Source organism: Hyperolius riggenbachi, chromosome 8, assembly GCF_040937935.1.
Source record: "Hyperolius riggenbachi isolate aHypRig1 chromosome 8, aHypRig1.pri, whole genome shotgun sequence".
In the NCBI taxonomy this organism is placed as follows: domain Eukaryota; kingdom Metazoa; phylum Chordata; class Amphibia; order Anura; family Hyperoliidae; genus Hyperolius; species Hyperolius riggenbachi.
Genome location: NC_090653.1, coordinates 299,634,939 through 299,662,000, shown reverse-complemented (window position 1 = coordinate 299,662,000; position 27,062 = coordinate 299,634,939). Strand labels below are relative to the sequence as shown.

General features: G+C 47.2%; 1 protein-coding gene across 3 annotated transcripts in view; it reads right to left on the bottom strand.

Moving 5' to 3' along the window:
- The window catches only part of SNAPC4 (small nuclear RNA activating complex polypeptide 4), a 98,097-nt gene that overhangs the window by 50,998 nt on the left and 20,037 nt on the right, over positions 1–27,062 (bottom strand). For all 3 annotated transcript variants that reach the window (XM_068249228.1, XM_068249230.1, XM_068249229.1), the window contains exons 4-13: positions 24,460–24,591; positions 23,113–23,238; positions 21,220–21,298; positions 19,470–19,551; positions 15,232–15,336; positions 11,293–11,365; positions 10,119–10,283; positions 7,635–7,782; positions 5,643–5,749; positions 3,353–3,447 (exon numbers count right to left, since the gene is read on the bottom strand). In XM_068249228.1, the coding sequence (XP_068105329.1) occupies positions 3,353–3,447; positions 5,643–5,749; positions 7,635–7,782; positions 10,119–10,283; positions 11,293–11,365; positions 15,232–15,336; positions 19,470–19,551; positions 21,220–21,298; positions 23,113–23,238; positions 24,460–24,591 (1,112 nt within the window). The remainder of the gene's footprint in view (positions 1–3,352; positions 3,448–5,642; positions 5,750–7,634; positions 7,783–10,118; positions 10,284–11,292; positions 11,366–15,231; positions 15,337–19,469; positions 19,552–21,219; positions 21,299–23,112; positions 23,239–24,459; positions 24,592–27,062) is intronic.

The following is a 27,062-nucleotide window of genomic DNA, read 5'->3' as shown; positions in this document are numbered from 1 at the left end:
GATTGCTATTACACTAAGAGGCCCCTCCCCCATCCCTCCCACCCCAGCCGTCACACACTGATTGCTATCAGACTAAGAGGCCCCTCCCATCCCTCCCACCCCAGCCGTCACACACTGATTTCTATTACACTAAGAGGCACCCCAGGGCCCCCAACACCTTAATCTCTAGTTATCTGGCTTGCAGTCACTGCCATGTATCCCCTTTTCTTATTTCTCTCTGCTTCAAACACAATAGGGGAATGATAGCTGAGTGAGCTGTGTGCCCCTCCTACACTGCGCCCTGAGGCTGGAGCCTCTCTCGCCTCTGCCCCGCCCTGCTCCCCCTCCTACACTGCGCCCTGAGGCTAGAGCCTCTCTTGCCTCTGCCCCGCCCTGAACCCCCTCCTACACTGCGCCCTGAGGCTGGAGCCCCTCTCGTCTCTGCCTCGGCCCAGCCCCTGGCCCCGGGGCCCCTCCTACACTGCTCCCTGAGGCTGGAGCCTCTCTCGCCTCTGCCACTTCCCAGCACCCCCTCCTGCACTGCACCCTGAGGCTGGAGCCTCTCTCGTCTCTGCCTCAGCCCCGCGCCCCTCCTACACTGTGCCCTGAGGCTGGAGCCCCTCTCGTCTCTGCCTCGGCCCAGCCCCCGGCCCCCCTCCTACACTGCTCCCTGAGGCTGGAGCCTCTCTCGCCTCTGCCTCTTCCCAGCACCCTCTCCTACACTGCGCCCTGAGGCTGGAGCCTCGCTCGCCTCTGCCTGGCCCTGCGCCCCTCCTACACTGTGCCCTGAGGCTGGAGCCTCTCTCGCCTCTGCCTCACCCTACGCCCCTTCCTACACTGCGCCCTGAGGCTGGAGCCTCGCTCGCCTCTGCCTGGCCCTGCGCCCCTCCTACACTGCACCCTGAGGCTGGAGCCTCTCTCGCCTCTGCCTCCCTGTTCCCCCACCTAACCCAATGATGTACCCTCACCTCTAAAAACTGCCTCCTCCCCATAATCACCTTAGAGGGGTTCTCTGAGATCACGCAGACCAGCGATCAGGAGTGCTACAATTATCCTGTCCTGACTCCACCTCTCCCATAGATTCTCCTCCCCCAACCCAGAATACAGCAGAGGAGGAGGATGTCCGAACCCCAGAGCTCCCCTCCCCCTGCTGGTTTCTCCCACTCTGGTGGTGAGATCTCTGTGCTCCTCAGTTCCCACCTCTCCACACCTTTTACACCCTATACCAATGGCATCCCTTCTCCCCTGCTAAATTCTTCCACCTCTCTAGGAGTCCAGGGGTGGGATTTCTGATGAATTTTCCTAGCGATCTCTACTGGTCTCTTGTAAAGCACACAGGAAGAGGAGGAGTCGAGGAACACCCTGAGATAAGCAGGTACAGAATGGTGAGCTCTGGTTGGGAGATATAATGACCAGAGCTCATGTGGCCAGATGTCAGTATTCTGCTGCAGTGGTGGCGGACAGGAAGTGACGGCTGATAAACAGAACAAGCCAGAGATGAAGGTGCAGATTCTCTTTTTTTTTTTTTTTTTTTTTTTTTTTTTTTTTACTTTTTAAACTCAGTACACATACCCAGATTCATGAGTAGTCAGTTACATGGGGCATTAGCAGTTTCTTTTCTTGCCATACCCCTAAACTGAAATGTGTAATCATCATAGTTTAAATATCGTGAGTTGGTAAGCGTTAAGTAGGTATCACTGTATTCCTCTTCATCACTGCGCCCTTATTTCTCCCGACTACCTGACTGTTGCTGGGACAATTATCTAGTTATCTTACTCATACAACAATCATATACATGGGCCCCATCCACAGCCTGCAAATACTCCTCTCATCTCTCCATCTTCTCCCTTAACGGGTATCTGTACCTTGCGACTAACATACGCGTCTCAGACGTACCATTCACAGTCACTCTGTCATCCATTCTCTCCCCGGGGTCCCCCGTCCCACCCCAACACCAACCATTACCGCCCACTTCCAACCCCAACAACCCTCTCTGATGACTCCGAATTCTCAGCTCATTCCCTCCCCAGGGTAAACCTAACCAAGATTAGCCACAAGACTTCTCCATATTTCTTCTACCTTATTCGTGGTTCCCAGCTCCATGTTCTTACACAGTTCATCCATCTTGGCAAACCATTCTCCTATATCTAGCCTAGACGGATTTTTCCAGTTGTTAGCGATAATACTTTTGTCAATAATCGTGCCATATTCTTTAATCAGTGAGCATCCCGGGCTTTCTTTTTTAACTGTATAACTGAGGATTGCAGATTCTACGACAGCTGGAGTGACTGACATAACCGGACTGGCCGCAGGGGGCGGACCCACCGACAGTGACTGACATTCCCGGACTGGCTGCAGGGGGCGGACCCTCTGACAGTGACTGACATTCCTGGACTGGCTGCAGGAGGCGGACCCTCCGACAGTGACTGACATTCCCGGACTGGCTGCAGGGGGCGGACCCTCCGACAGTGACTGACATTCCCGGACTGGCTGCAGGGGCGGACCCTCCGACAGTGACTGACATTCCTGGACTGGCTGCAGGAGGCGGACCCTCCGACAGTGACTGACATAACTGGACTGGCCGCAGGGGGCGGACCCACCGACAGTGACTGACATTCCCGGACTGGCTGCAGGGGGCGGACCCTCTGACAGTGACTGACATTCCTGGACTGGCTGCAGGAGGCGGACCCTCCGACAGTGACTGACATTCCCGGACTGGCTGCAGGGGGCGGACCCTCCGACAGTGACTGACATTCCCGGACTGGCTGCAGGGGCGGACCCTCCGACAGTGACTGACATTCCTGGACTGGCTGCAGGAGGCGGACCCTCCGACAGTGACTGACATAACCGGACTGGCCGCAGGGGGCGGACCCACCGACAGTGACTGACATTCCCGGACTGGCTGCAGGGGGCGGACCCTCTGACATAGACTGACATTCCCGGACTGGCTGCAGGGGGCAGACCCTCCGACAGTGACTGACATTCCCGGACTGGCTGAAGGGGTGGACCCTCCGACAGCTGGAGTGACTGACATTCCCGGACTGGCTGCAGGGGGCGGACCCACCGACACTGACTGACATTCCCGGACTGGCTGCAGGGGGCGGACCCTCTGACAGTGACTGACATTCCCGGACTGGCTGCAGGGGGTGGACCCTCCGACAGTGACTGACACTCCCGGACTGGCTGCAGGGGGCGGACCCTCTGACAGTGACTGACATTCCTGGACTGGCTGCAGGGGGCGGACCCTCTGACAGTGACTGACATTCCCGGACTGGCTGCAGGGGGCGGGCCCTCCGACAGTGACTGACACTCCCGGACTGGCTGCAGGGGGTGGACCCTCTGACAGTGACTGACATTCCCGGACTGGCCGTACCTCTCTCTGCATTGTATGTCGCTCCGCCCCGGCACTTCCCAGCGGATCTTGTACCATTCCTTCTCTCCATACTTCTCCACCGCTCTCAGCAGCCACTGAGGAGATAAAAGCGGGAACCACATTAGGGCCAGAGTGCACACAGCGTCTCCTTATATCACTCATTACAATGCACAGCAACGCTCTGAGTTTGGGGCGCTGGGAGTTTCTGGGTCATTTCTTGGGGCAAACTGGCAAGATCAGCAGGGGGTCGAATACTTCCCCCCCCCCTCACTGTGCCAATATCCTGGAAGACTGAGGCCCCGTTCACACTGGGAATCACAGAACGCTACACATATCACTAGCGCTTTACACAGCGATTCTCCGGCGATTTCTTGCTGTACAGGAAAGCGATTTTGGAGTCATTGCGTTTTGCGTTTCTTTAACACTGAAATGCAATCCCTCAAAAATCTCTAAGGGCCCATTCACACATAAAAGCGCAAAATGGTGGTGCTTAGCGCTACTGTTTTCTGTGGGTGATTTTTCCACGATTTAATGCTGAAAAATCAGTGGACAAACAACAAACACGCGTTCTTGGAACAATCGCGATCAACGCTTCTATAGCATGCTAATCGCGATCGTTCCCGAATCGCCAAAAAATGCTGCAGGAAACGCATTTGGCCATTCATGCTACTCGCGAATCGCCCGTGATCGGCGGCAATCGCGGCAGTGAGATCCCTGCCACATACTTATTACTGCGCTGGCGCTTTAAAAAGCACTAGTGCTTCGGCGATTAGCGGGAAACACCCACTAATCGCCAGAGTGTAAATGGGCCCTAAGAAATGCTGCACGCACCTAGGATTTTAGCAAATCGGGAATCACTGGTGATTGCTGCAGTGTGAACACTATGAGCTCAATTCACCAAGACAAATAGCACGCCTTATCAGAGTAGCATAGCGAGCGCTACGAACCCGCAGGGGCTCAGGGCAGGACGAGTGCCATTGCCAGTTAGCAGGCATACGTTCGTAGTGCTCGCTATGCTACTCTGATAAGGCGTGTTAACTCTGATAAGGTGTGATATATGTCTTCGTGAATCAAGCCCTATATGTTTTCTATCAATTTCTCTATGGGTAAACACTCCCTTCCCTCCAATCACTTGTTCCTTAAAGGGAACCAGAGAGGAAGCACCCTTGTGTATTTTACCATGTATATCAGTAAGAACATTAGAGAAAACACTTACCATGCTCTCTGTTTCACCCTCACTGCTAAAAGTGTCTGTTATCAGCTGTGATAAGAATCCCGGACTGAGCATTTGCAGGGAATAATTATACCTGAGTCATTATAGCAGAGCCACAAGGGGGCAGGCTTGGGCTTGAAATAACACCACAGAAGACAGACTTAGCTATAATCTTTCTGTAGCAAAGCTAGACGGAGCAGCCTGACTTCTCAGTCGGGGATTCTTATCAGACGTGATAACAGTCAGATTACACAGAGAACAATGAAACAAAGGGCAGATTAGGTGTTTACTGTCATGTTCCCACTGATTTATAAGGTAAAATACAAGAGGGTGCTTCATCTCTGGTTCTCTTTAAAGGAAACATCAGGCAAATTAATAATAATAATACAAAAAAACAGATTTACTTACCTGGGGTTTCCTCCAACCCCGGGCAGCTTGCGTGTCCCTCGCCGCAGCTCCGCTGTTAGCGGGTCGCTCGGGGTAACCTCCATACCAGCTGGTGACCTCGCGAGGTCGGCGGCTACGGCACCTGCGCAGAACGCTCCTGACAACCGGACCGAGACCGTGAGCAGCACAGCTGCTACGGAGGGGACCCCGGACGACCTGCGGAGCTGCCCCTTCCAGGGGCTGGAGGAAGCCCCAGGTAAGTAAACCTGTTTTTTGTTGTTTTTTTATTAATTTACCTGATGTCTCCTTTAAGAACAGACATTTTCGTATACACACAGCGGTGCATGGCGGATCGACACATCTTATCAATATTCTGATTGGTCCTCTGCAGGAATTGCTTCCGATTCTTGGACAAGCAGATCATATGACATATCGTGGATTGGGTTAGAGCTGAGTATCTGCCTGTGTGTATTACGTCCTGAGTAGAGCTAACGAATGAGAGGCTGATATTTCCAGCTTGCATGCAGATTGTATGCAGCTTGGAAGAGAGCCAATCAGAAGCACTTCCTGCTGAATTTGATTGGCCCACTTCTGATTGGACAATGTGTTGTGTTAGTGTGTGTGGTTCTCAAGTCGTTCCTCTGCGGGGTTCCCCCTTAGGGATAACATGGCCGCCCGGCTGCCGCTCACCTCATCCTCCTCTTTGGTCCACGGTCCTTTCTTTATATTGGGGTCCAGGCTCTTGGACCACCGAAACAGGAGCTGCAGCCCATCTCGCCCCTCCATGAAATAGGAAACTGCAGAAAAAAAATTCACGTCACTCGATGGCCGAAATGCAGCGTCTTGTTGCCCCTAGCAACCCCACGCTGCCATATTATTTCATTTCTAAAATTCGAGTAGTAAGGCACAGTGCACACGGACCTTTGACTTCAGGAAAACTGTCCTAGGAACATATGGATGCAGATCAGTTGGACACCAACCCTGTTAGCTTAAAGAGAACCAGAGATGAAGCACCCTCTTGTATTTTACCTTATAAATCAATGGGAACATGACAGTAAACACCTAATCTGCCCTTTGTTTCATTGTTCTCTGTGTAATCTGACTGTTATCACCTCTGATAAGAACCCCCGACTGAGAAGTCAGGCTGCTCCGTCTAGCTTTGCTACAGAAAGATTATAGCTAAGTCTGTCTTCTGTGGTGTTATTTCAAGCCCAAGCCTGCCCCCTTGTGGCTTTGCTATAATGACTCAGCAATAATCATTCCCAGCAAAGCCAGATTTAATTGCTCAGTCTGGGATTCTTGTGACTGCTGATAACAGACACTTTTAGCAGTGAGGAGGAAACAGAGAGCAGGGTAGGTGGTTTCTCTAATGTTCTTACTGATATACATGGTAAAATACACAAGGGTGCTTCGTCTTTGGTTCCCTTTAACTGTTATTTTTTTTCTAGTTACAATTGCCCTTGTCTTCAATTTAAAGAGGAACTCCAGTGAAAATAATGTAATAAAAAAGTGCTTAATTTTTACAATAATTATGTATAAATGATTTAGTCAGTGTTTGCCCATTGTAAAATCTTTCCTCTCCCAGATTCACATTCTGACATTTATCACATGGTGACATTTTTACTGCTGGCAGGTGATGTCAGTGGAAGGAGTTGCTGTTTGCTTTTCTGGCAGTTGGACCCAGCTGTAAACAGCTGTTTTTCCCACAATGCTACAAGGTTCCCACACTGTGATGTCAGAACCATGGTCATGACATCACACTGTGGGAGGGCGTTTGCCACAATATCAGCCATACAGCGCCCCCTGATGATCCGTTTGAGAAAAGGAATAGATTTCTCATGGGAAAGGGGGTATCAGCTACTGATTGGGATGAAGCTCAATTCTTGGTTACGGTTTCTCTTAAAGTTCAGGATGATATCAGAAAATGAACTGAACCCAAAAGTCTGTGTACACTAGTCCTAAAAAAGTGACAGGAGGCACTGCACAGTTTTAGTACAATATTAATAAAGTGAGGCCCTTTGGGGTAGTAAGGGGGAACTGTAGTGACTACAACAATTACATTGCTTATTTATTTTTTACAATATTAACATATAGATTATTTGGTCAGTGTTTGCTCATTGTAAAATATTACCTCTCCCTGACTTACATTCTGACATTTATCTCTGGTGGTGACATCTTTACTGCTGGCAGGTGATCTCTGCTGAATGTTTGTTTACTGAGAGCTTAGAAGCTAGTAAAAAAAATATACCTGCTCTCCCAGAATGCTCTGGGGGAATTCTGCATAACAGCATAGGCTGTGACATTACTGGGAGGGCGGGGCTCCATACCAATACACAGCAATATACAGATATAGGAAGGGTTTCTGATGCTGACACCAGGAAAATTACCATAAAAGTGGGTATCCTGAATAATTTACTGCATTCTACTTACTGAATATGTCATGACAGGGCCTCTTTAATATAGTTTTACTAATAAAGTGTTAAGTGGTTGTAGGAAAGACAGATCTGGAGAGAGGGGTCATATCAGGATCTAGAGAGGAGGACAGTTATTGTGGTATTAGGTGGTCAGCTCTCACTCTTGTTGTAGGGAATGTGATCTCCAATTCTCAGATCTGGAGAGAGGGGTCATATCAGGATCTAGAGAGGAGGACAGTTATTGTGGTATTAGGTTGTCAGCTCTCACTCTTGTTGTAGGGAATGTGATCTCCGATCCTCATTCGCTGGACGAAGTGCGTCAGCATCTCATCCTCCTCCTTGCTGAACTCTCTCCGCTTGAAGCCTTTGCTGTTGAGCAGGTAGGTGCGCAGACATTGGAACGCAGCACGATTGGTCTGTGAGTGGGAGAACATCAACCAATAAGAATAGTTTATACAATCTCAAGAAAAACATTGTCTTTTTTTGTATAGAAGGTTTAGGATTGAATGACCCTCGGTACACCCACTAGAGAGATTTCCCTCCGATTCCCGTCTGTGTGACATGCAGGGTGATAGCTTTCCTCTGAAACTCCAGTGTCTCTTATGTGGACTGCCTTCTATAAACTCTCCACTAGAGGGAGACAGTAACGGCTTCACCACCAATACAGGCTAGGGATGGCCCTGTCTAGGAGAAGTCTTGGAGAAACATGTGATCAGTTTGATCAGCTGATAGATTTGTAAGGCTCCGATTTGCTGGCCCTGATCATGTGTTAAACCAGGAAGTCATCACAGCAAATCAGAACCTTACAAATCTATCAGCTGACCAAACTGATCACATGCTTCTCCATGACTTCTCCTAGGTTGGGCCATCTCTAATACAGGCCAGCATTTAATGTGGACCTGAACTCTCGCACAGGACAGAAATAAAAAAAGAGAAATGCACCCTGCGTGTATTTAAGTTAAGCCTGTCTAATCCCCCTTCCTCTGTGACAAATCACATGTGTAATTTAATCTCTCAGCTGTGTCAACTCGGGAATATCCTCTGCCACGGCAGTGCAGCTAATTTATAAACACAAGATGTTAACCCTATGTTTGCTTCCACGAAAGCAGGAAGTAGACAGGATGCAGATTTATTGCAAGATTTGTATTAGCTGTAACAACAACAAAAAAATCTTTAAAAAGGTTGTTATGCTGTTGCTTATCTTTTAGAGCAGAGAGGAAGTTCTGAGTTCAGGTGCGCTTTTAAAAGGGTGCCATGGAAATTTGGGTGGCAGAGAAGGCCGCTGGCGGGCTTTGTGAGGGCCCGTTTCTGTTAGAAGCATGAAAATTCACATTTTTTTAAGGAGTGAATTTGCATACGTATACTTGTGTTTTTTACATGCAAATTCACATGCATAATAATAATTGCTAAAAAAAATTCAGTTTTTTTTTCTGTTTCAGACCACTGTAGTCCCTTACACACCCCAATGAGTTCTGGGTCACCATGAGCTCGCTGGTTAGTCTGTACCTTTCGGAGTTACAAGCCCTACTGCACAGAGCCAAATTAATCCATGCCATGCACTGATGAGGATCAAACAATCTGAAACAGTCTGTATGCATGTTGGATTATTATGGCTCTGTACACATTAACAAGCTGACACATCATTGCATTCTAGCAGTTCTGGAGGTGTTTAGCTTCTAAGGGTACAATGGTTAATTTGCATATATTCAGCAGTGATGCATTGTAGGAGACATCTCAGATCTCACTCCAACCTGAATTATCGCAAATTCTTTCTGTTTTAAGAAAGCAAACGTTTGTTTTCTGGTTTTAGACATTAAATGTATGGAAGAACATGCAAAAAAAAAAAAAAAAAACGAACTTGAAAACGCAATGTGACAATGAGAAAATGACGACACCGCTGTGCAGATTTCTTCCTTCAGGCAGGGGTCACACTTGTCGGCTTTCGTGCGCGTTTTCTGCACAGAAAAACTGTTTTCAACTGAGAACTCATGTTAATCAATGAGCTAGGTCACACTTGAATGCAGATTTCGCGCGCAGAAAAAAAACTGACATCTTGCGCAATTTGTCAGTTTTCTCTATAAATTACATTAGCTGCTGTAAGGTAGAGGTCACACTTGTCTTTCAGTTTTCTGAAAAGTGTAGAAACTGAAAGACAAGTGTGACCCCTGCCTCACAGATCTGCATATAGATTCTGCACGTAATGGACACAGGCCTATTGGAATACATTGCTATGCGGAACTGTGCGCAGACAATGGGCTTGATTTACAAAGCCGTGCAAACTGTTTAGTACGGGTGTGCTAAACAGTTAGCATGTGAAATGCTGTTCGCGGACTTTTGCGCACGCAAAGTGCAGCGATCGTGGACTTTTGCGCGCGCAAAATGCTGCGATTCGCGCGTTCGCGGACTTTTGCGCGCCCGATTCGCGGCAAATTGCGCGCGTAAAAGTCCTCGATCGCGGACTCGCGGCGAATCGCGGCAAATTGCGCGAACAGCACTTCACGTGCTAACTGTTTAGCAAACCCGTACTAAACAGTTTGCACCGCTTTGCGAATCAAGCCCAATGCATGCAAATTTGCATGTAGTGGAAACAGACCCTAACCGGCTTGTTCACTGCATCAGCTGTAATTCACCAATCACCACTGACTTGTACTATTACCTGTCTTGTTTATATTGTATAGGTCTAGTGTACCTTGTATTCTGGCACTACGTAAATCAATAATAAAATATATTGTAATAATGCGACAGTACTGACCCCCAGCTCCTCCGCGATCTCATTCCAGTGAGTGAAGTTGTGCTTGTTTGCGATTTCCTGTAACTTCTCAATCTCTTCCTTAGACCAGTCCTCTTTGTTGACCAGCGGGTGCTCGTAGTTCTGCCAAATCCTGCTCAGCCGATCCGCCCTGTGCCGACCCTCAAACTGCGGACAGAAGGGAATCAAAACACAGAAAATCACTCAAGTCTGAGCAACTGCCACTCTGGAAATGCTTATGAAAACACAGAAAACCCTGAGAATCCCCCATGAGGAGATGGACTAGCCCAAAACCTATCGGTTCTGTCTGCTTTTAACTGCTTACTTTTTGTTTTTTGCTGTCGGGGTGCTTGAAATACAATCACTTCAATAACTGTCCTTACTTCACTCACTTCTGCAGCAGAGCCTTCCAGAGTACAGGCTGTGCTCCCTCCTGACACCTCTGTCAGTGCCCCGCCTCATTCTGACGCCTGTCGGTGCCCCGCCCCATTCTGACACCTATATCGGATCCCCGCCCCATTCTGACGCCTGTCGGTGCCCCGCCCCTTTCTGACACCTATATCAGATCCCTGTCCCATTCTGACGCCCACCCCTTTCACTATAAATTCCACAATAAGGCTGGGCAATCACTCAGAAACGACATTTTTATGTCCGTATTGGGGCCCGTTTCCACTAGCCGCCGTGCATCCTGCAAGACGCATGGCAGCACTTCCTTCCTGTGCGGGTACGCAGCCGAATCCCGGAAGCTGTGCCATGCACAACTATGGAATTCGCTGCCTTCCAAATGTCGGCCGAATCGCTAATCCAAGCGATTCGGACAGCGGCAACATTATTCCCTACAGCAGAGTATCCCCGCGCGATTTGCTTGCGGGGAAACTCTGCAGATTCTGCTCGATTTTCGTAGCAGGGGAAACGGCCTTCACCACAAAGAAAACCTGACAGTGATAAACCAGATGCGTTCCCACTCGTGGGTCTCCAATGGATCTGTTGCGTAAAGCAGAACGCCCTCGTGTGCTGTCCGCGATTTCTCCGGCAGAGCGGGTATGTTTCCTGCATAGGAAATGTGTCTGCTCCGGGCACCAACTGGACAACAGCATACACTTAGCCTTACATGTGGAATAATCAGCATCCCACGGACAGTCTCTCTTCCTGATAGGTGGGAACTGGCAGCACTTACATTGATGTTGGATATTTTATCCCAGTCATGCGGGTCACTCCTCCTTCCCAGCAGAGCCTCTTCAGAAAGCTGGCTGCAGAAACAAACGAGGAAACAAATTAGTGCACTCACCTCTTACTGACAAAAAAATGGCATATACTGTATATACTCGAATACAAGTCAACCTCGTGTATAAGTCGACTACAATATTCAACCCTCTTAAGCTGGAATTTTTTACTGACTCAAGCATAAGTCTACCCAGCAAAGTTAATGGCTGCACTTGGGGAGGGGTTACTGACTGCACTGCATACAAAAGCCAGACTAGTGGGGGATTTTATCAGGGCTGCTAACAAGCAGGCTGAGCAGTAAATGATGAAACAGAGAGCAGGGTAGGTGTTTTCTCTAATGTTCCCACTGATATATATGGTAAAATACATGAGGGGGCTTCATCTCTGGTTCACTTTAAAGAGAAAAACTCAGACCAAAAATTGAACTTTATCCCAATTAGTAGCTGATACCCCCTTTTATATGATACTAGCCAACCCGCGTCGTAGCATACGCCGCATCTATCTATCTAATAGAGTACGTGCCTCAACCTTGAAGCAAGAAGAAGTAGGCTTTCCATGAGAAAATGTATGCGTGCTCAAACACCAAGTTTAACCCTAGCAAGTCTGGCTTTGCAAATCCGGCCTAATTGGCTATTCATGAGGCAATGCTCATGCAAATATGCATTTGCTTTCGCATGCCAAACTATGCAGGGTCCAAAAACCAATACCGCAAAGCGATCGCCCTGCGGGTATTAGTTCATGCTACATTAGCACTATCCAGGAGCGCCACGGGGAGGATTCCGAATGCCCCCATACAACCGGGGGACTGCTGGGTCCCAGGCTCTCTTACTGCCTGGGAACCACAGCGGCACCCCGGAGGGGGAGACTGGGTGGCGCAGCTGCATCCCCCCCCCCCCCCCAAGTGTGGTCAGCGCCGGGGAGAGCCATCCGCACCCACCTCCCAATATTAAAAACAGGCACTTACCTTAACGTCCATTGCGTTCTGCAACATGCACATTAACTTGGGGGCACCACATGAGAAAGGAGTGAAGCATGGGTCACCCCGAGCTTTAGAGCTCAGGGCTGGCTCACATACAGCACTCCAGGGTGGGGGGAGGACAGGCGCAGACAACTCACTCCAGGGCTCACACCACCAGAGCAAGCCATCCACCACCTGCCTCCAAAGGATACAACTGCAAAAAATGCTTTCCATGAGAAAAATTTTGCGTGCTCAAACACCAAGTTTAACCCTAGCAAGTCTGGCTTTCCAAATCTGGCCTAATTGGCTATTCATGAGGCAATGCTCATACAAATATACATTTGCTTTCGCATGCCAAACTATGCAGGGTCAAAAAACCAATACTGCAAAGTGCTCTCTCGCTGCCTGGGAACCACAGCGGAACCCCGGAGTGGGAGGCTGGGTGGCGCAGCCGCCCCCCCCCCCCCCCCAAGCGTGGCCAGCGCTGGGGAGAGCCGTCCGCACCCACTTCCTAATATTAAAAACAGCCACTTACCTTAACGTCCATTGGGTTCTGCTACATGCGCATTAATTTTCTCATGGAAAGCATTTTGTGCAGTTTGTATCCTCTGGAGGCAGGTGGTGGATGGCTTGCTCCGGTGGTGTGAACCCTGGAGTGAGTGCGCCTGTCCTCCCCCCCCCCCCCCCCCCTCCCCCTCTGGAGTGCTGTATGTGAGCCAGCCCTGAGCTCTAAAGCTCGGGGTGACCCATGCTTCTCTCCTTTCTCATGTGGTGCCCCCAAATTAATGCGCATGTAGCAGAACGCAATGGACGTTAAGGTAAGTGCCTGTTTTTAATATTGGGAGGTGGGTGCAGACGGCTCTCCCCCGGTGCTGGCCACACTTGGGGGGGGTCGTCCACGCCACCCAGCCTCCCCCTCCGGGGTGCCGCTGTGGTTTCCAGGCAGTGAGAGAGCCTGGGACCCTGCGGTCCCCCCAGTTGTATAAAAAGGGGGCATTGGGAATCCTCCCCGTGGCGCTCCTGGAGGCCTGGAGCACACCAAAAACTGCTAGCAGATCCGCAAAATGCTAGCAGATTTTGAAACGCTTTTTCTTATTTTTCTGTAGCATCTCACCTAGCATTTTGCGGTTTTGTAAAGCGTTTTTGGTGTAGTAGACTTCATATATTGTTACAGTAAAGCTGTTACTGAACAGCTTCTGTAACAAAAACGCCTGCAAAACCGCTCTGAACTGCCGTTTTTCAGAGCGGTTTGCGTTTTTCCTATACTTTACATTGGAGGCAGAAAAGCCTCCGCAATCCAAAAAATGCCTCACCTCGGGAGTATGCGTTTCAGCAAAACGCCTCCCGCTCTGGTGTGCACCAGCCCATTGAAATACATTACCCAAGCGTATCCGCAGCCGCAAGTGGATCGCAAAACGCTGCCGAACCGCTCTGGTGTGCACTTAGCCGGATAGTGCTAATGTAGCATGTAGCAGGGTGACTGCTTTGTGGTATTGGTTTGTGCATGCATTTGCATGAGCATTGCCTCATGAAGAGCCAATTAGGCCAGATTTGCAATGTCAGACTTGCTAGGGTAAGGCCTCTTTTCCATGGACTGTGAATAGGCAGTGAAATGGCTCTCAAACTCTCACAACTGCTCACTGCTGCCTGGTAACTGCTCGCTGCTGCTTGGTAACTGCTCGCTGCTGCCTGGTAACTGCTCACTGCTGCCTGGTAACTGCTCAGTGCTGCCTGGTAACTGCTCGCTGCTGCCTGGTAACTGCTCGCTGCTGCCTGGTAACTGCTCGCTGCTGCCTGGTAACTGCTTGCTGCTGCCTGGTAACTGCTTGCTGCTGCCTGGTATCTGCACACTGCTGCCTGGTAACTGCTTGCTGAGCACACAGCTCAACAGTCCATGGAAAAGAGGCCTTAAACTTGGTGTTTGAGCACGCATAAATTTTCTCATGCAAAGTACTTCTTCTTCTTGTTTGAAGGTTGAGGCACTTAGTCTATTATATATATAGATGATAGAGGTGCCTGAGTTCTATTATATCGGATATCACATTATTGGGCTGAGGAAGGGATCTCTGACTCACGAAAACGCGTTGTCTGAATTGTGAAATAAATGAGTCTTGTTTTCACAAACAGTCTAGACGGTGAGCTACCTCTTTATTTTCTTATTGCGATATCTACATTGATTGCACACTACCCTGGGCGCCTCCCATCCAGTCTTTCCACAAGTCCACAATAAGGATGCTGCGAATACTCTTTAAGCTCCTCCCTTTTGTGCTGGAAAGACCTCCCCTCCCCCCGGCACTGCCACATTGGAGATTCTTGCTCTACATAGCAGAACTAGAAAGCCATTCTGGGTGTAGGAATGTTGGCTGACTGCAGCAGCTCTGAACATGGTCACGTGATCAGCTGGGCGGGCACTGTGAACACTGAGGCTGGAAGGACGGCCCTCTTACTCTCAGGAAGCAGAAGCTGATTGTTTAGTCAGTAATGAAGTGACATACAGATAGACAAACAGATTCCTGCCGTATAGCTGTTTAATTACATTGGCTCACTTCCACGCTGCATAAATTGAATTATTAGCATCTTAATGACCATCCCTACTCACACTTATGGTGGCCATGCATGGTACAATTTTTTCATACAATCTTACCATTTCTATGTAGTATAAGGATAAATTAAGTGAATATACTGAAAGGATAATATAGGCAGTTCCCTTATACTACATAGAATTGGTAAGATTGGATGAAAAAATTGTATCATGTATGGCCACCTTTAGAAAACTAGTCTAGATGTGTCATAGATTGGTACATACACACACCGATTTTCCTGTTCGATTCCCGACAGATTCCATCACTCCGTTCAAATAAGCTGGTAATTTTTTTTTATCGATTTTGAGATAAAGTAATTAAAGTAATGCATGAACTGGGAAGACGTTCTTACTTGATCTCATCGATTTCTCGCTCCGCCTCCTGGATCTGTTTGGTGAACAATTTCTTGTCGATGTCGTTCTGGGTGTTATCCCGCTTCTGCTGCAGATATTCCAGTCTGAGGGGAGGAAATATCCATAAGTTCCTGACAAAAATGTTATTAAAAAACAAGTGTACTAATGTACAGCTGGCACTACACTCTGCAAAATGCTTTCCTGAGCTTCCTCCACATACCACCCATTATGTATCCATACTATTAGCTCCGCCTTTGTCTATTCTCCTTCCAGGACTTCTCATGAGCTTCTCCTCTCCTGTGGAACGCTCTTTCACAATCCATGGCACTCCCCATCCCTCAAGATCCTTAAAGCACACCCGAAGGGCTGGTTCACATTGCAAGAGCTTTTTAAGTGCTTGTGATTTGGAAAGCTCTTGTTAGTGTAATGGCACTTTATAAATCAATATTAATAATAATAAATGTAATGCTATGAGGGATTTTTAGAAAATCACATCGCTCAAGTAAGAATGCACACGTGGAATTACATTAGCAAGAGACTTTAAAATCACAAAGCGCTTAAAAAGCTCTTGCAGTATAAACCAGCCAGGAGAGAGAAGGATACGGAGGCTGCTATATTTATTTTCTTTTAAACAATACAGATTTCCTGGCAGTCCTGCAGGAGAACAGAGGCGCCAAAAGGACAAAAGGAAGCCAAATGAGCCTAAAAACCAAATTCCTGGCAAATAGAGGAGGTAGTGGTGGACTTACCTCCTCCAAGCAGACACACAACGACTGTAGTAAACACAGTCAATATATTTTATTTATGAACACCTCTGTGGTGCCTGGCTCTTCTACTGACCACATATGCTATTGCTCCGTTGTTATTGCCTGATGAAGCGGGATCAAACCTGCGAAACGCGTTGCATATTTGGAGTTCATAAATAAAATATATTGACTGTCTTTACTACAGTCGTTGTGTGTCTACTTGGAGGAGGTAAGTCCACCACTACCTCCTCTATTTACCAAGAATTTGGTTTTTAGGCTCATTTAGCTTCCTTTTATCCTTTTGGCGCCTCGGTTCTCCTGCATAATATGGAGGCCACCCTGGGTGGAGGGTTGAACCCCCTTTTTCTCATCTACAGAGAGCAACTTCTTATTCCTGAGTGGGGTCAGGAAAATCTCCCCACCTGCCTTTACAGTGGTTGCCTAATGGTAACCCTGGTTTGTGAGTATTAATATTTACTCTCTCTAGTAACCATTTACCAGTACATATTACACTATTGGGGCTCTTGGTGTTCCTTGTTTTTCCTGGCAGTCCTGCTTATCCTCTGCCTCTAATACTATTAGCCACAGCCCTGAACAAGCATGCAGAAGATCAGGTGACTGAAGTGTGACTGGGTTAGCTGCATGCTTGTTTCAGGTGTGTGATTCGGCCACTACTGCAGCCAGAGAGATCAGCAGGACTGCCAGGCAACTAGTATTGTTTAACAGGCAATAAATATGGCAGCCTCCATATCCCTCCCCCTACAGGTGTGTTTAAAGATAACCTCAGAATGCATCTCTCACCAGTCTGGCCTAGGACATGTTATCTCCCAGTCAGGGCACCACAGATTGCGTACGAGAGGAATCGCTGCTGGAAGACTTGCACAAGTTCCCGGCGACGTTACAGAGAAACTCTGAGCAAGAATTGAACTTTATCCCAATCAGTAGCGGATACCCCCTTTTACATGAAAAAAACAAGATGGAGGAGCACCCAAAAAAGCAGAGGAATGTCAGTGCGCCCAAGCCTGGGGTCCCAGTACCATAGGGATCCCTATTTACATGAGAAATCTATTCCTTTTTACCAACAGACCATCAGGGGGCGCTGTATGACTGATGGTATTGTGGTGAAACCCCTCCCACAAAGAAATTCTGAGTACATACTCTTGGCAGTTTCCGGTCTGTGAACCTTGCTGCATTGTGGGAAATAGCTGTTTACAGCTGTTTACCAACTGCCAAAAAAGCAAGCAGCAGCTACATCACCTGCCAGCAGTAAAAATGTCACCATGTGATAAATGTCAGAATGTAAATCAGGGAGAGGAAATATTTTACAATGTGCAAACACTGACTAAATCATTTATACATCATTATTGTAAAAATGAAGCACTTTTTTTTATTACATTATTTTTACTAGAGTTCCTCTTTACGTACTATTCCCCGTCCAGGCCGCCATGGATAGTGGGGAATGATGTAATTCCGCTTCCAGCTATTGCTGGCGGCAGAATTACAGTGTTTTAAAAGTAACTTCAGCTCCTTCTTCTGACAGCACCGAACGTACTTACTGAGGGCCCTTCTCCACTACAGCGTTTGCGATTGCTGACCGCTAGTGATTTTAAAATCGCCAAGTCTCCTGCGCTGCATTGCCAGTGTTCGCCACAGATTACAGACACTTTGCATGTAACTCCCTGATCTGGTGAACTGTATGCTCTTAAAGCAGTAGGATCAGCCATACTATGCCAGGGAATAAAACACATATATAAGTAGATAAATATTTGATCTACTTACATAACACATGTATTAGGCCTCGTTCGGACTATACGCGCTGCCGTCCGCATTTTGGCAGCGCGTATAGTGTGCGACACGCAAGAACGGTAGAAGGGCATAGACAGCCCTTCTACCGTTCTCATCATGTGCGCGCTGCACGCATTTTTGTGAATCGCAGCACAGATCTCATTCATTGTAATGAATGGGATCTGCAGCGCAGCGCATAGGAGCGCAGATGGCGTGCGATTGGACGCGTTGCGTTCCGATCGCACAGCCATCTGCGCTAAATGATGTGAACGAGGCCTTATACTGTCCACGTTTTGATTTCAGTGAATGTTATATAGTAAATGAAGAGAAATCTGTTCCTGGTGGGAACCATGTCTTTTGCCCACAGTTTGAGGCTAAATCCTGATGTCATTTCTTCCCTTAACTTTTTTCTTTTCTCCTCCAATCACTGAGTCACCTCAGCCTTGCTTGTGAACACAAGTGATCAGAGGATCATGTTTCAGCTAGGCAGTTAGGCAGGGAAATAAAGGGAAGAGGAGAAAGAGATGATAGATAAAAAGACCCCCCAGCATGCAACTGAATGGCAATGGCAATTAAGGGCCAGTGCTCCTAAGGTACGTGATAACTCCAAACCATAACAGCAGAAAACATTTTGAAAATGTTGAATGCAGGATTAGCATCTTTATCACTTAATACACTCAGACCAGTTGCTGTTGAAATTTGATTTTATGGTGACAATCCCGCTTTAACTCGTACCCACACACGTGGCAGGTCGCACAGCTGGGGTTTGCATGCTGCACGCCCGGCACTGAGCAGACACATCGCTAACCTGCAGGCTAGGGCTGACAAACCAGCGCTCGAGTGATGTCACATGGTGGGCGGGGTGAGCGAGGAGAACAATGCTCTCTGCCAGCGCTTGGCCGAGGCTGATCACTGGCTGGAGGTGTTGGGGGGCATCAGGGGCCGCTGTGAGCACGCTGGAATCTTGGCAGAGGGGGTGGTTATCAAGTGTGTTGGTGAGTTTCATGTAGTGTGTGTACAGTCTTTATGGGTAAGAACATCTAATTACATGTGACATGGCATAGCTGTAAATTGCACGGCCACTTCAGATATGTACCCCTGACCAGGTACAGCATCTGCCCGTGCAATATCCACACCCCCCCCTGCTACTATCATGTAACTGCTGTATACATACCGCACAACTTTTTGAGATGTGAAAGAGGGACACTTAAGCCACGCCCCTGCCACACCCCCTGGTCCCGCCCCCGCCACACCCCAAGTCACGCATACCATACCATAAGAAAAATATGTTGTTTTATAATTCAAACCACACTAGTCCTTTCTATCCTGATTCATTTTCCTTCATATTAACATTTGAAAATTAGTAATATATCAATTTAAAGAATTGGATCATAGGAATAAAGTTTAGAGTCAAACAAACATTTTTTAGCAGAGAAATATATATATTTACATAGAAAGAGGGACGAAGTCCTGAAAGAGGGACAAATGAGGAGGAAAGAGGGACAAAGGGACAGGGCTGCCAAAGAGGGACTGTCCCTCCAAAAGAGGGACAGTTGGGAGCTATGGCTACATAGCGTGTCTGTGCCACAGCCATTGTACAGAGCCACAGATCATTCTGCCACTATAGAAGTCCACAGTCCTTGCTGTTATAGGATCACATATATTTATTATTTTATTTATTTTTTTATGGTCACTGCAGGACTTACTTCAGCAGTTTGGGCTGCAGGAGCCGCTGTAGCGTGTCACTCATTATCGCTTTTCTCAGCTCCGTCTTATCGTTGGATCGCCCTGCACAGGAAGACAGCGGGTGAGACAGACGTGCCCATACATCAGAGACAGCGGGTGAGAGATAATAATGGGATGTAGATAGAGAGTAGATGGACAGAGATCAGAGACAGGCAGACAGAGAGCTGCTAGGAGAGCAGGAGGGAGAGAGAGATAGGAAATGGGTTAGATAGATATATGAATATATGGGATGGATATTATTATTTAATATTTATATAGCACTGTACAGAATACATAGTCATGTCACTGACTATCCTCAGAGGAGCTCACACTCTAATCCTACCATAGTCATAGTCTAATGTCCTACCATATTATTATTATGTATTTATATAGCACTGACATCTTCTGCAGCACATTACAGAGTACATAGTCATGTCACTGACTGTCCTCAGAGGAGCTCACACTCTAATCCTACCATAGTCACAGTGTAATGTCCTCCCATATTATTATTATGTATTTATATAGCACTGACATCTTCTGCAGCACATTACAGAGTACATAGTCATGTCACTGACTGTCCTCAGAGGAGCTCACAATCTAATCCTACCATAGCCATAGTCTAATGTCCTACCATATTATTATTATTATGTATTTATATAGCACTGACATCTCCTGCAGCCCATTACAGAATACATAGTCATGTCACTGACTGTCCTCAGAGGAGCTCACAATCTAATCCTACCATAGTCATAGTGTAATGTCCTCCCATATTATTATTATGTATTTATATAGCACTGACATCTTCTGCCGCACATTACAGAGTACATAATCATGTCACTGACTGTCCTCAGAGGAGCTCACAATCTAATCCTACCATAGTCATAGTCTAATGTCCTATCATATTATTATTATGTATTTATATAGCACTGACATCTTCTGCAGCACTGTACAGAGTACATAGTCATGTCGCTGACTGTCCTCAGGGGAGCTCACACTCTAATCCTACCATAGTCATAGTCTAATGTCCTACCATATTATTATTATGTATTTATATAGCACTGACATCTCCTGCAGCACATTACAGAGTACATAGTCATGTCACTGACTGTCCTCAGAGGAGCTCACAATCTAATCCTACCATAGTCATAGTGTAATGTCCTACCATATTATTATTATGTATTTCTATAGTACTGACATCTTCTGCAGCACATTACAGAGTACATAGTCATGTCACTGACTGTCCTCAGAGGGGCTCACAATCGAATCCCTACCATAGTCATATGTCTATGTATGTGTTGTGCAGTGCATGTATCATAGTCTAGGGCCAATTTAGAGGGAAGCCAATTAAATCTGTATGTTTTTAGGATGTGGGAGGAAACCAGAGAGCCTGGAGGAAACCCACATAGACACGGGGCGAACATACAACCATGGACCCAGCGCTGCAAGGCGAGAGAGCTAACCACTACACCACCGTGCTGCCCTATGGGTTAGGGCTACACAAATATATGAGATGGATGGATGGATGTATGTGCGATGGGTTAGGGTTAGATAGATAAATGGGATGGATGGATATAGGATAGGTTAGGGTTAGATAGATATATGGGAGGGATGGATGGATAGATGGATAGGTTAGGGTTAGGTAGATAGGTTAGGGTTAGATATACTGTTATACGGGACGGACAGACGAGACAGAAGCAGCCCCCCCTTCTCCCCCCCCAGTCCTCCTCTTACATTTCCGGCACACGAGACACTCGAATCCTTTCACAATCTGGGAGTTCCTTTCCATCATCTCCTGATTGGCCGGAGGACCCTGCAGAATAACACTACAGATTATTTCAGACGCACAGGAACAAGCATAAGGGACAGTTTACATACGTGCAGCCAGGACTTCTCACCCTGAAATTGCACTATTCACTACATATGTTCACTGAGATGCAAATAATCCCAGGTTGCATGAAAATTTAATGCAAATCGGATACAACTTACAATTGGGCAAAACAAAAACACCAGGAAGTGCATTTGATGGGCCCAATCCAAACTACGTGCAATTTGCATTGAAGTCGGCCTGAACTACTGCACAGGACAGAAGGAAAACAGGGAGAAATGACCCTGTGTGTATTTAGAGAGCTTAGCCTGTCTACTTCCCCTTGATCTGTGACTAGTCACAAGTTGTAATTTGATCTCTCAGCTGTGTCAGCTGACTGTCTCAGCAGAGCAGCACATTTGTAAACACAGAATGTTAAACACATGTCTGCTTCCATGAAAGCAGGAAGTAGACACACTGCAGATTAATGGCAGGGTTTGTATAAGCTGTAAGGCCTCATTCGCACTAGGGGCGTTTTCTGCCTTTTTTCAAGTGCAGGGGATTTTTTAAAATCGCCCACAAAACGCTTGTGCAGTGAATCTCTATGAGAAGGTTCATGTCAGTGCGGTTTGTGCGCTATGCGTTCAGCAAAGCGGTGCCTGGACGATTTTTGGGGCGTTTTTGCTATAATGGAAGGTATAGGAAGAGTGCTAAACGCTCACAAAACCGCTTTATGTGGTGATTGCTTTCGTGTTTTTTAGAATAAATACATTGTATTTATTATTTTCCGGGTCAAAGAGTTCACTTCCTGATTTGCTTCAGGGAGTGAATTACAAAACCGCTCTGGAAAAGCGATTAGAAAACTCTTATACCAGAAACGCAGCGCGCAGTGGGGCGCTGGGAGGAAAAAGTACACAAAAACGCAAAACGCTTGCTTGTTCGATTTTCAGATGTGAATGAGGCCTTACAAAGACATGGGGCTAGATCACACAAGGGTGCCAGCTCAGCACGCCTAAAAGCTTTGGGGGCGTGCTAACTAGAGTGCTAAGCAGTTAGCATGCCGAAAGCTTTCAATGACGTTCTAGGGGCACCCGATGCGATGTTTCGCGCTCAGCGCTGAACTTTGCACGTGAAAAACATCGCACCGGGTGCCCCTAAAACGTCACAACGGGGTGAAACATCTTGGGGCACCCGGTGCGATGTTATAATCGCACCTGGTGCAACGTTTTGCACGCACCGCTTAAACTTTGCGCGTGCAAAAGTCTCTTTAGGCGTGCTAGGGGGCTTTTCACAGGCTTGCTAACTCTTAGCACCCTTTTGTGATTCAAGCCCATGTTGTTCTTCAAAGGTTATGCTGTTGCTTATGTTTTACAGCAGAGAGGAAGTTCTGAGTTCAGGTCCACATTAAGTCTTCTGTCAGAGGGATCAGCTGCTCCCCTGCACTGGCCGGGCACTTGTTAGCGTTCGGTACCGGCGCAGTACAGGCGGCTCCCCCATGAAGTCACATCTGAGCGTGGCGATGTTCAGACGCGGTGTCACGGTCCTCTGCCGCTCAGTAACACCACCAGGTCTCATGGCTTGGCACGTGGTGTTACAACCGCTGCATTTACATTTCACCCGACTGGCGCTCGTACGACAAAGATGGGAGACTGACCTGCTCGGCAAGCGCCCAGCTCAGCCTCCCGCCTGAAAGAGGCCGAAATCTGCACCCGAGCCGGCATTCCGTGCGTCTCATTGTCCCCCTCTGCTGGCTGCCACGGCGATGTGTCGCACATTCTCCTGTCCACCTCAAGAGAAAATAACGATATTTAAACGCTCACCACGTAGGTGACTTTGTCCTTGAAATACGGCTTCAGGAAGTGGCCTATGGCCAGGTTTAGCGGATACGGCTTGGAGGCTCCGGCTCTTTGCGTTTTCCGTCCAACGAGTTCCCACATCAGCTCGTCCTGAAAGGAACGGTAACAGCGTTACTTGTAACGGCCACAACACAACCCGTCATTATGCTTATTTACATCATTAAACGGAACCAGAGAGGAAGCACCCTTGTGTATTTTACCATGTATATCAGTAAGAACATTAGAGAAAACACTTACCATGCTCTCTGTTTCATCCTCACTGCTAAAAGTGTCTGTTATCAGCTGTGATAAGAATCCCGGACTGAGCATTCAGTCTGGCTTTGCAGGGAATAATTATAGCTGAGTCATTGTAGCAGAGCCACAAGGGGGCAGGCTTGGGCTTGAAAAGACACCAGAGAAGACAGACTCAGCTATAATCTTTCCGTAGCAAAGCCAGACTGAGTGCTCAGTGGGGGATTCTTATCAGAGGTGATAACAGTCAGATTACACAGAGAACAATGAAACAAAGGGCAGATTAGGTGTTTACTGTCATGTTCCCACTGATTTATAAGGTAAAATACAAGAGGGTGCTTCATCTCTGGTTCTCTTTAAAGGGAACCCGAAGTAAGAGGGAAATGGAGAATTACCTATTTATTTCCAGTTAAACACTGCAGATTGCCAGGCTATGCTGCTAATCCTCTGACTCTAATAGGTTTAGCCATAACCCCTGAACAAGCATGCAGCAGATCAGTAGATCTGACTGAAGTGTGACAGGATTGGCTGGATGCTTGTTTCAGGTGTGAGATTCAGACACTACTGCAGCCAGAGAGATCAGTAGGACAGCCAGGCAATCTGCATTGTTTAATAGGAAATAAATATGGCAACCTGCACGGGACATAAGCAGATCCCACCGCTGCCACCAGTTCCCCCCGGACTCCCAGCATAGTGGGACATACGCAGATCCCATCACTGCCACCAGTTTCTCCACACTCCCAAGCAATGCGGGTCATAATAAGACTCCACCACTGCTGCCAGTTTCTCTGGACTCCCAGCATAGCGAGACATAAGCAGATCCCACCGCTGCCATCAGTTTCCTCAGACTCCCAGCATTACGGGATACAAGCAGATCCCACCACTGCCACCAGTTTCCCCGAACTCCCAGCATAACGGGAAATAAGCAGATCCCACCGCTGCCACCAGTTTTCCCAAACTCCAGCATAGCAGGACATACAGTAAGCAGTTCCCACTGCTGCCACCAGTTTTCCCAGACTCCAGCATAGCAGGACATACAGTAAGCAGTTCCCACCGCTGCCACCAGTTTCCCCAGAATACCTGCTGCTCCTTGTTCTGTGCGATCAGAAGGTCCAGCTCCTGCAGCTTCTCCTGTATCACAGCCTGATAGACCAGGTTCATCTGCAGACACCTCTCCGCTGAGCTTCCTCCATCCTCCCATATGAGGTCATCCTATGAGACAAGAAGACCATGAACTGAAATCCAAGCACATAAGAAGAAGCTCTGTACCTCCGCCCTTCACCTACTGCAAGGCATTTCACACGTAATGAAGCCGCCACAAATCTCTCATAACAGATTATTGATTAGGTCATGTGACCACGCTGTCACCGAGGAGGAGGGATTGTGTGCATCTAACAGGCAGGTCCTACATTGGCTTCAGGCTGGGAACGGGGCGGGATCTTTAAGCTGCTTTAGGGTGCATACACACATCCAATTCTGATTGGCCACCAATTTGAATACCAGGATCAGATTGTGCAGGTACGCTCTCATACTACATGGAGGCAGTAAAACTGGCCAATGAATATTGCATGTGTGTACAACTGGTACACACCTTCAATTTTGATTGGCTAATTTTATCTCTTCCATCTAGTATGAAGGTCATTAGATTTTGAATATCATGAACAGATTGTGGATAAGCCCTCCTACTACACAGAGGTGGTAAACTTGGTCAGCGTTTAGTCGGCTATTTTATCTGTTAAGGGACATCCGAAAAACAACTGTATCTATCCTCAGTCTCCTAAAAATGACCACTTTAGATATCCCCAGTTTTACTTTATAGCTTAAATCTAGTCTTTAAGTTTTTTTGTTTCCTTGTCTCTGCTCAATGACACCTTCATTGAAGTATGCCAGAGCTAAAATCTATGAAATATTGACCCTTTTTGTCTCTTTCCTGCTCTCAGAAGCCATTTACTGACAGGAAAGTGTTTTATGGCTGTAATTACTTATCAGTGAGGGTTATGCTATAGTCTGACCCGATCCCGATCCGGACAGAAACTGTCACTTGCATACCTGATGTTTAACTCTTTCAGGCAGAGAAAGGAAAAAAGAAACACAGCCTAGTTATTTGTGTGCTAGGCACTGTACATACACACGTCTATCTCATCATGTCACATGTCACCTCGGGTATCCTTTAAAACTACCATTGCTTCCAATTCAGCTAGCCAAAAAGCTCATAGCTCCATCTAAAGGGGGCCACACACTATGCAATCCCAAACGCTGCTGAAAGCTTTCGAGGGCTCCAGGCCTTAAAGAGAATCTGAAGTGAAAATATACTTAAGAGATAATAAATTGTATGTGTAGTACAGCTAAGAAATAGAACATTAGCAGCAACAAAAAGAGTCTCATATTGATTTCCAGTACAGGAAGAGTTAAGAGACTTCAGTTATCTATGAAAAAAGAGCTTCTCTGAACTTTTGACCCACAGGGTGGAATACAGTCCTGTTTTCTAAAGCACTTAAAGAGAACCAGAGATGAAGCACCCTCTTGTATTTTACCTTATAAATCAGTGGGAACATGACAGTAACCACCTAATCTGCTCTTTCATTGTTCTCTGTGTAATCTGACTGTTATCACCTCTGATAAGAAACCCCGACTGAGCATTCTGTCTAGCTTTGCTACGGAAAGATTATAGCTGAGTCTGTCTTCTCTGGTGTCTTTTCAAGCCCAAGCCTGCCCCCTTGTGGCTCTGCTATAATGACTCAGCAATAATTATTCCCAGCAAAGCCAGACTGAATGCTCAGTCCGGGATTCTTATCACAGCTGATAACAGACACTTTTAGCAATGAGGGTGAAACAGACAGCATGGTAAGTGTTTTCTCTAATGTTCTTACTGATATATATGGTAAAATACACAAGGGTGCTTCGTCTCTGGTTCCCTTTAAACAGCTGAGAAACAGCGAGAGGCGGCTTCAGATAAAGTTTTACTGCAGGGAAGTTCAGCGGGTCATTACTTCTTCATTGTTTATAGCTTAAAAGACAGAGTATTTAATACTTTTTTTCACATCAGTGTAACTTTAAGCCTGGTGCACACTTTCAATTATGATTGGCCAATCACTCACCGATTTTATCACCTCCATGTAGTATTAGGATTGGAGTTTACCTACACTATCTACTCATAGTATTCAATATCTATCCAAAAATGAAGAAGAAAAGCCAGTCGGGCACCAGTCTAATGCTTCAGTGACATTTGAATCCAAGGAGGTACAGCAAGATAACATTAGGAAGTGAACAAAGATGGCCCGACAGCCGTTTCGCAGGTTCGTTTGGCCTCTGACGAAGCAGGGGAACCTGCGAAACGGCTGTCGGGCCATCTTTGTTCACTTCCTAATGTTATCTTGCTGCACCTCCTTGGATTCAAATGTCACTGAAGCATTAGACTGGTGCCCGACTGGCTTTTCTTCTTCATTTTGGATTGATGTCCTCATTGGTGGTGAGCACAGTCTTCTTATCTTCAGTACTCAAGTCCTTTTTCCAACGAGCAACATGTGCCAGTCACTTCTTTCCTCTCTGTGTAATAGTATTCAATATCTGTTGACTCTCATAAACATAGAGGTGGGAAAATTGGTGAGTGATTGGCCAATCGTAACTGAAAGTGTGTATCAGGCATAAGTGCTGTGTGTCACAGTAATCTACGGGACAGTAAA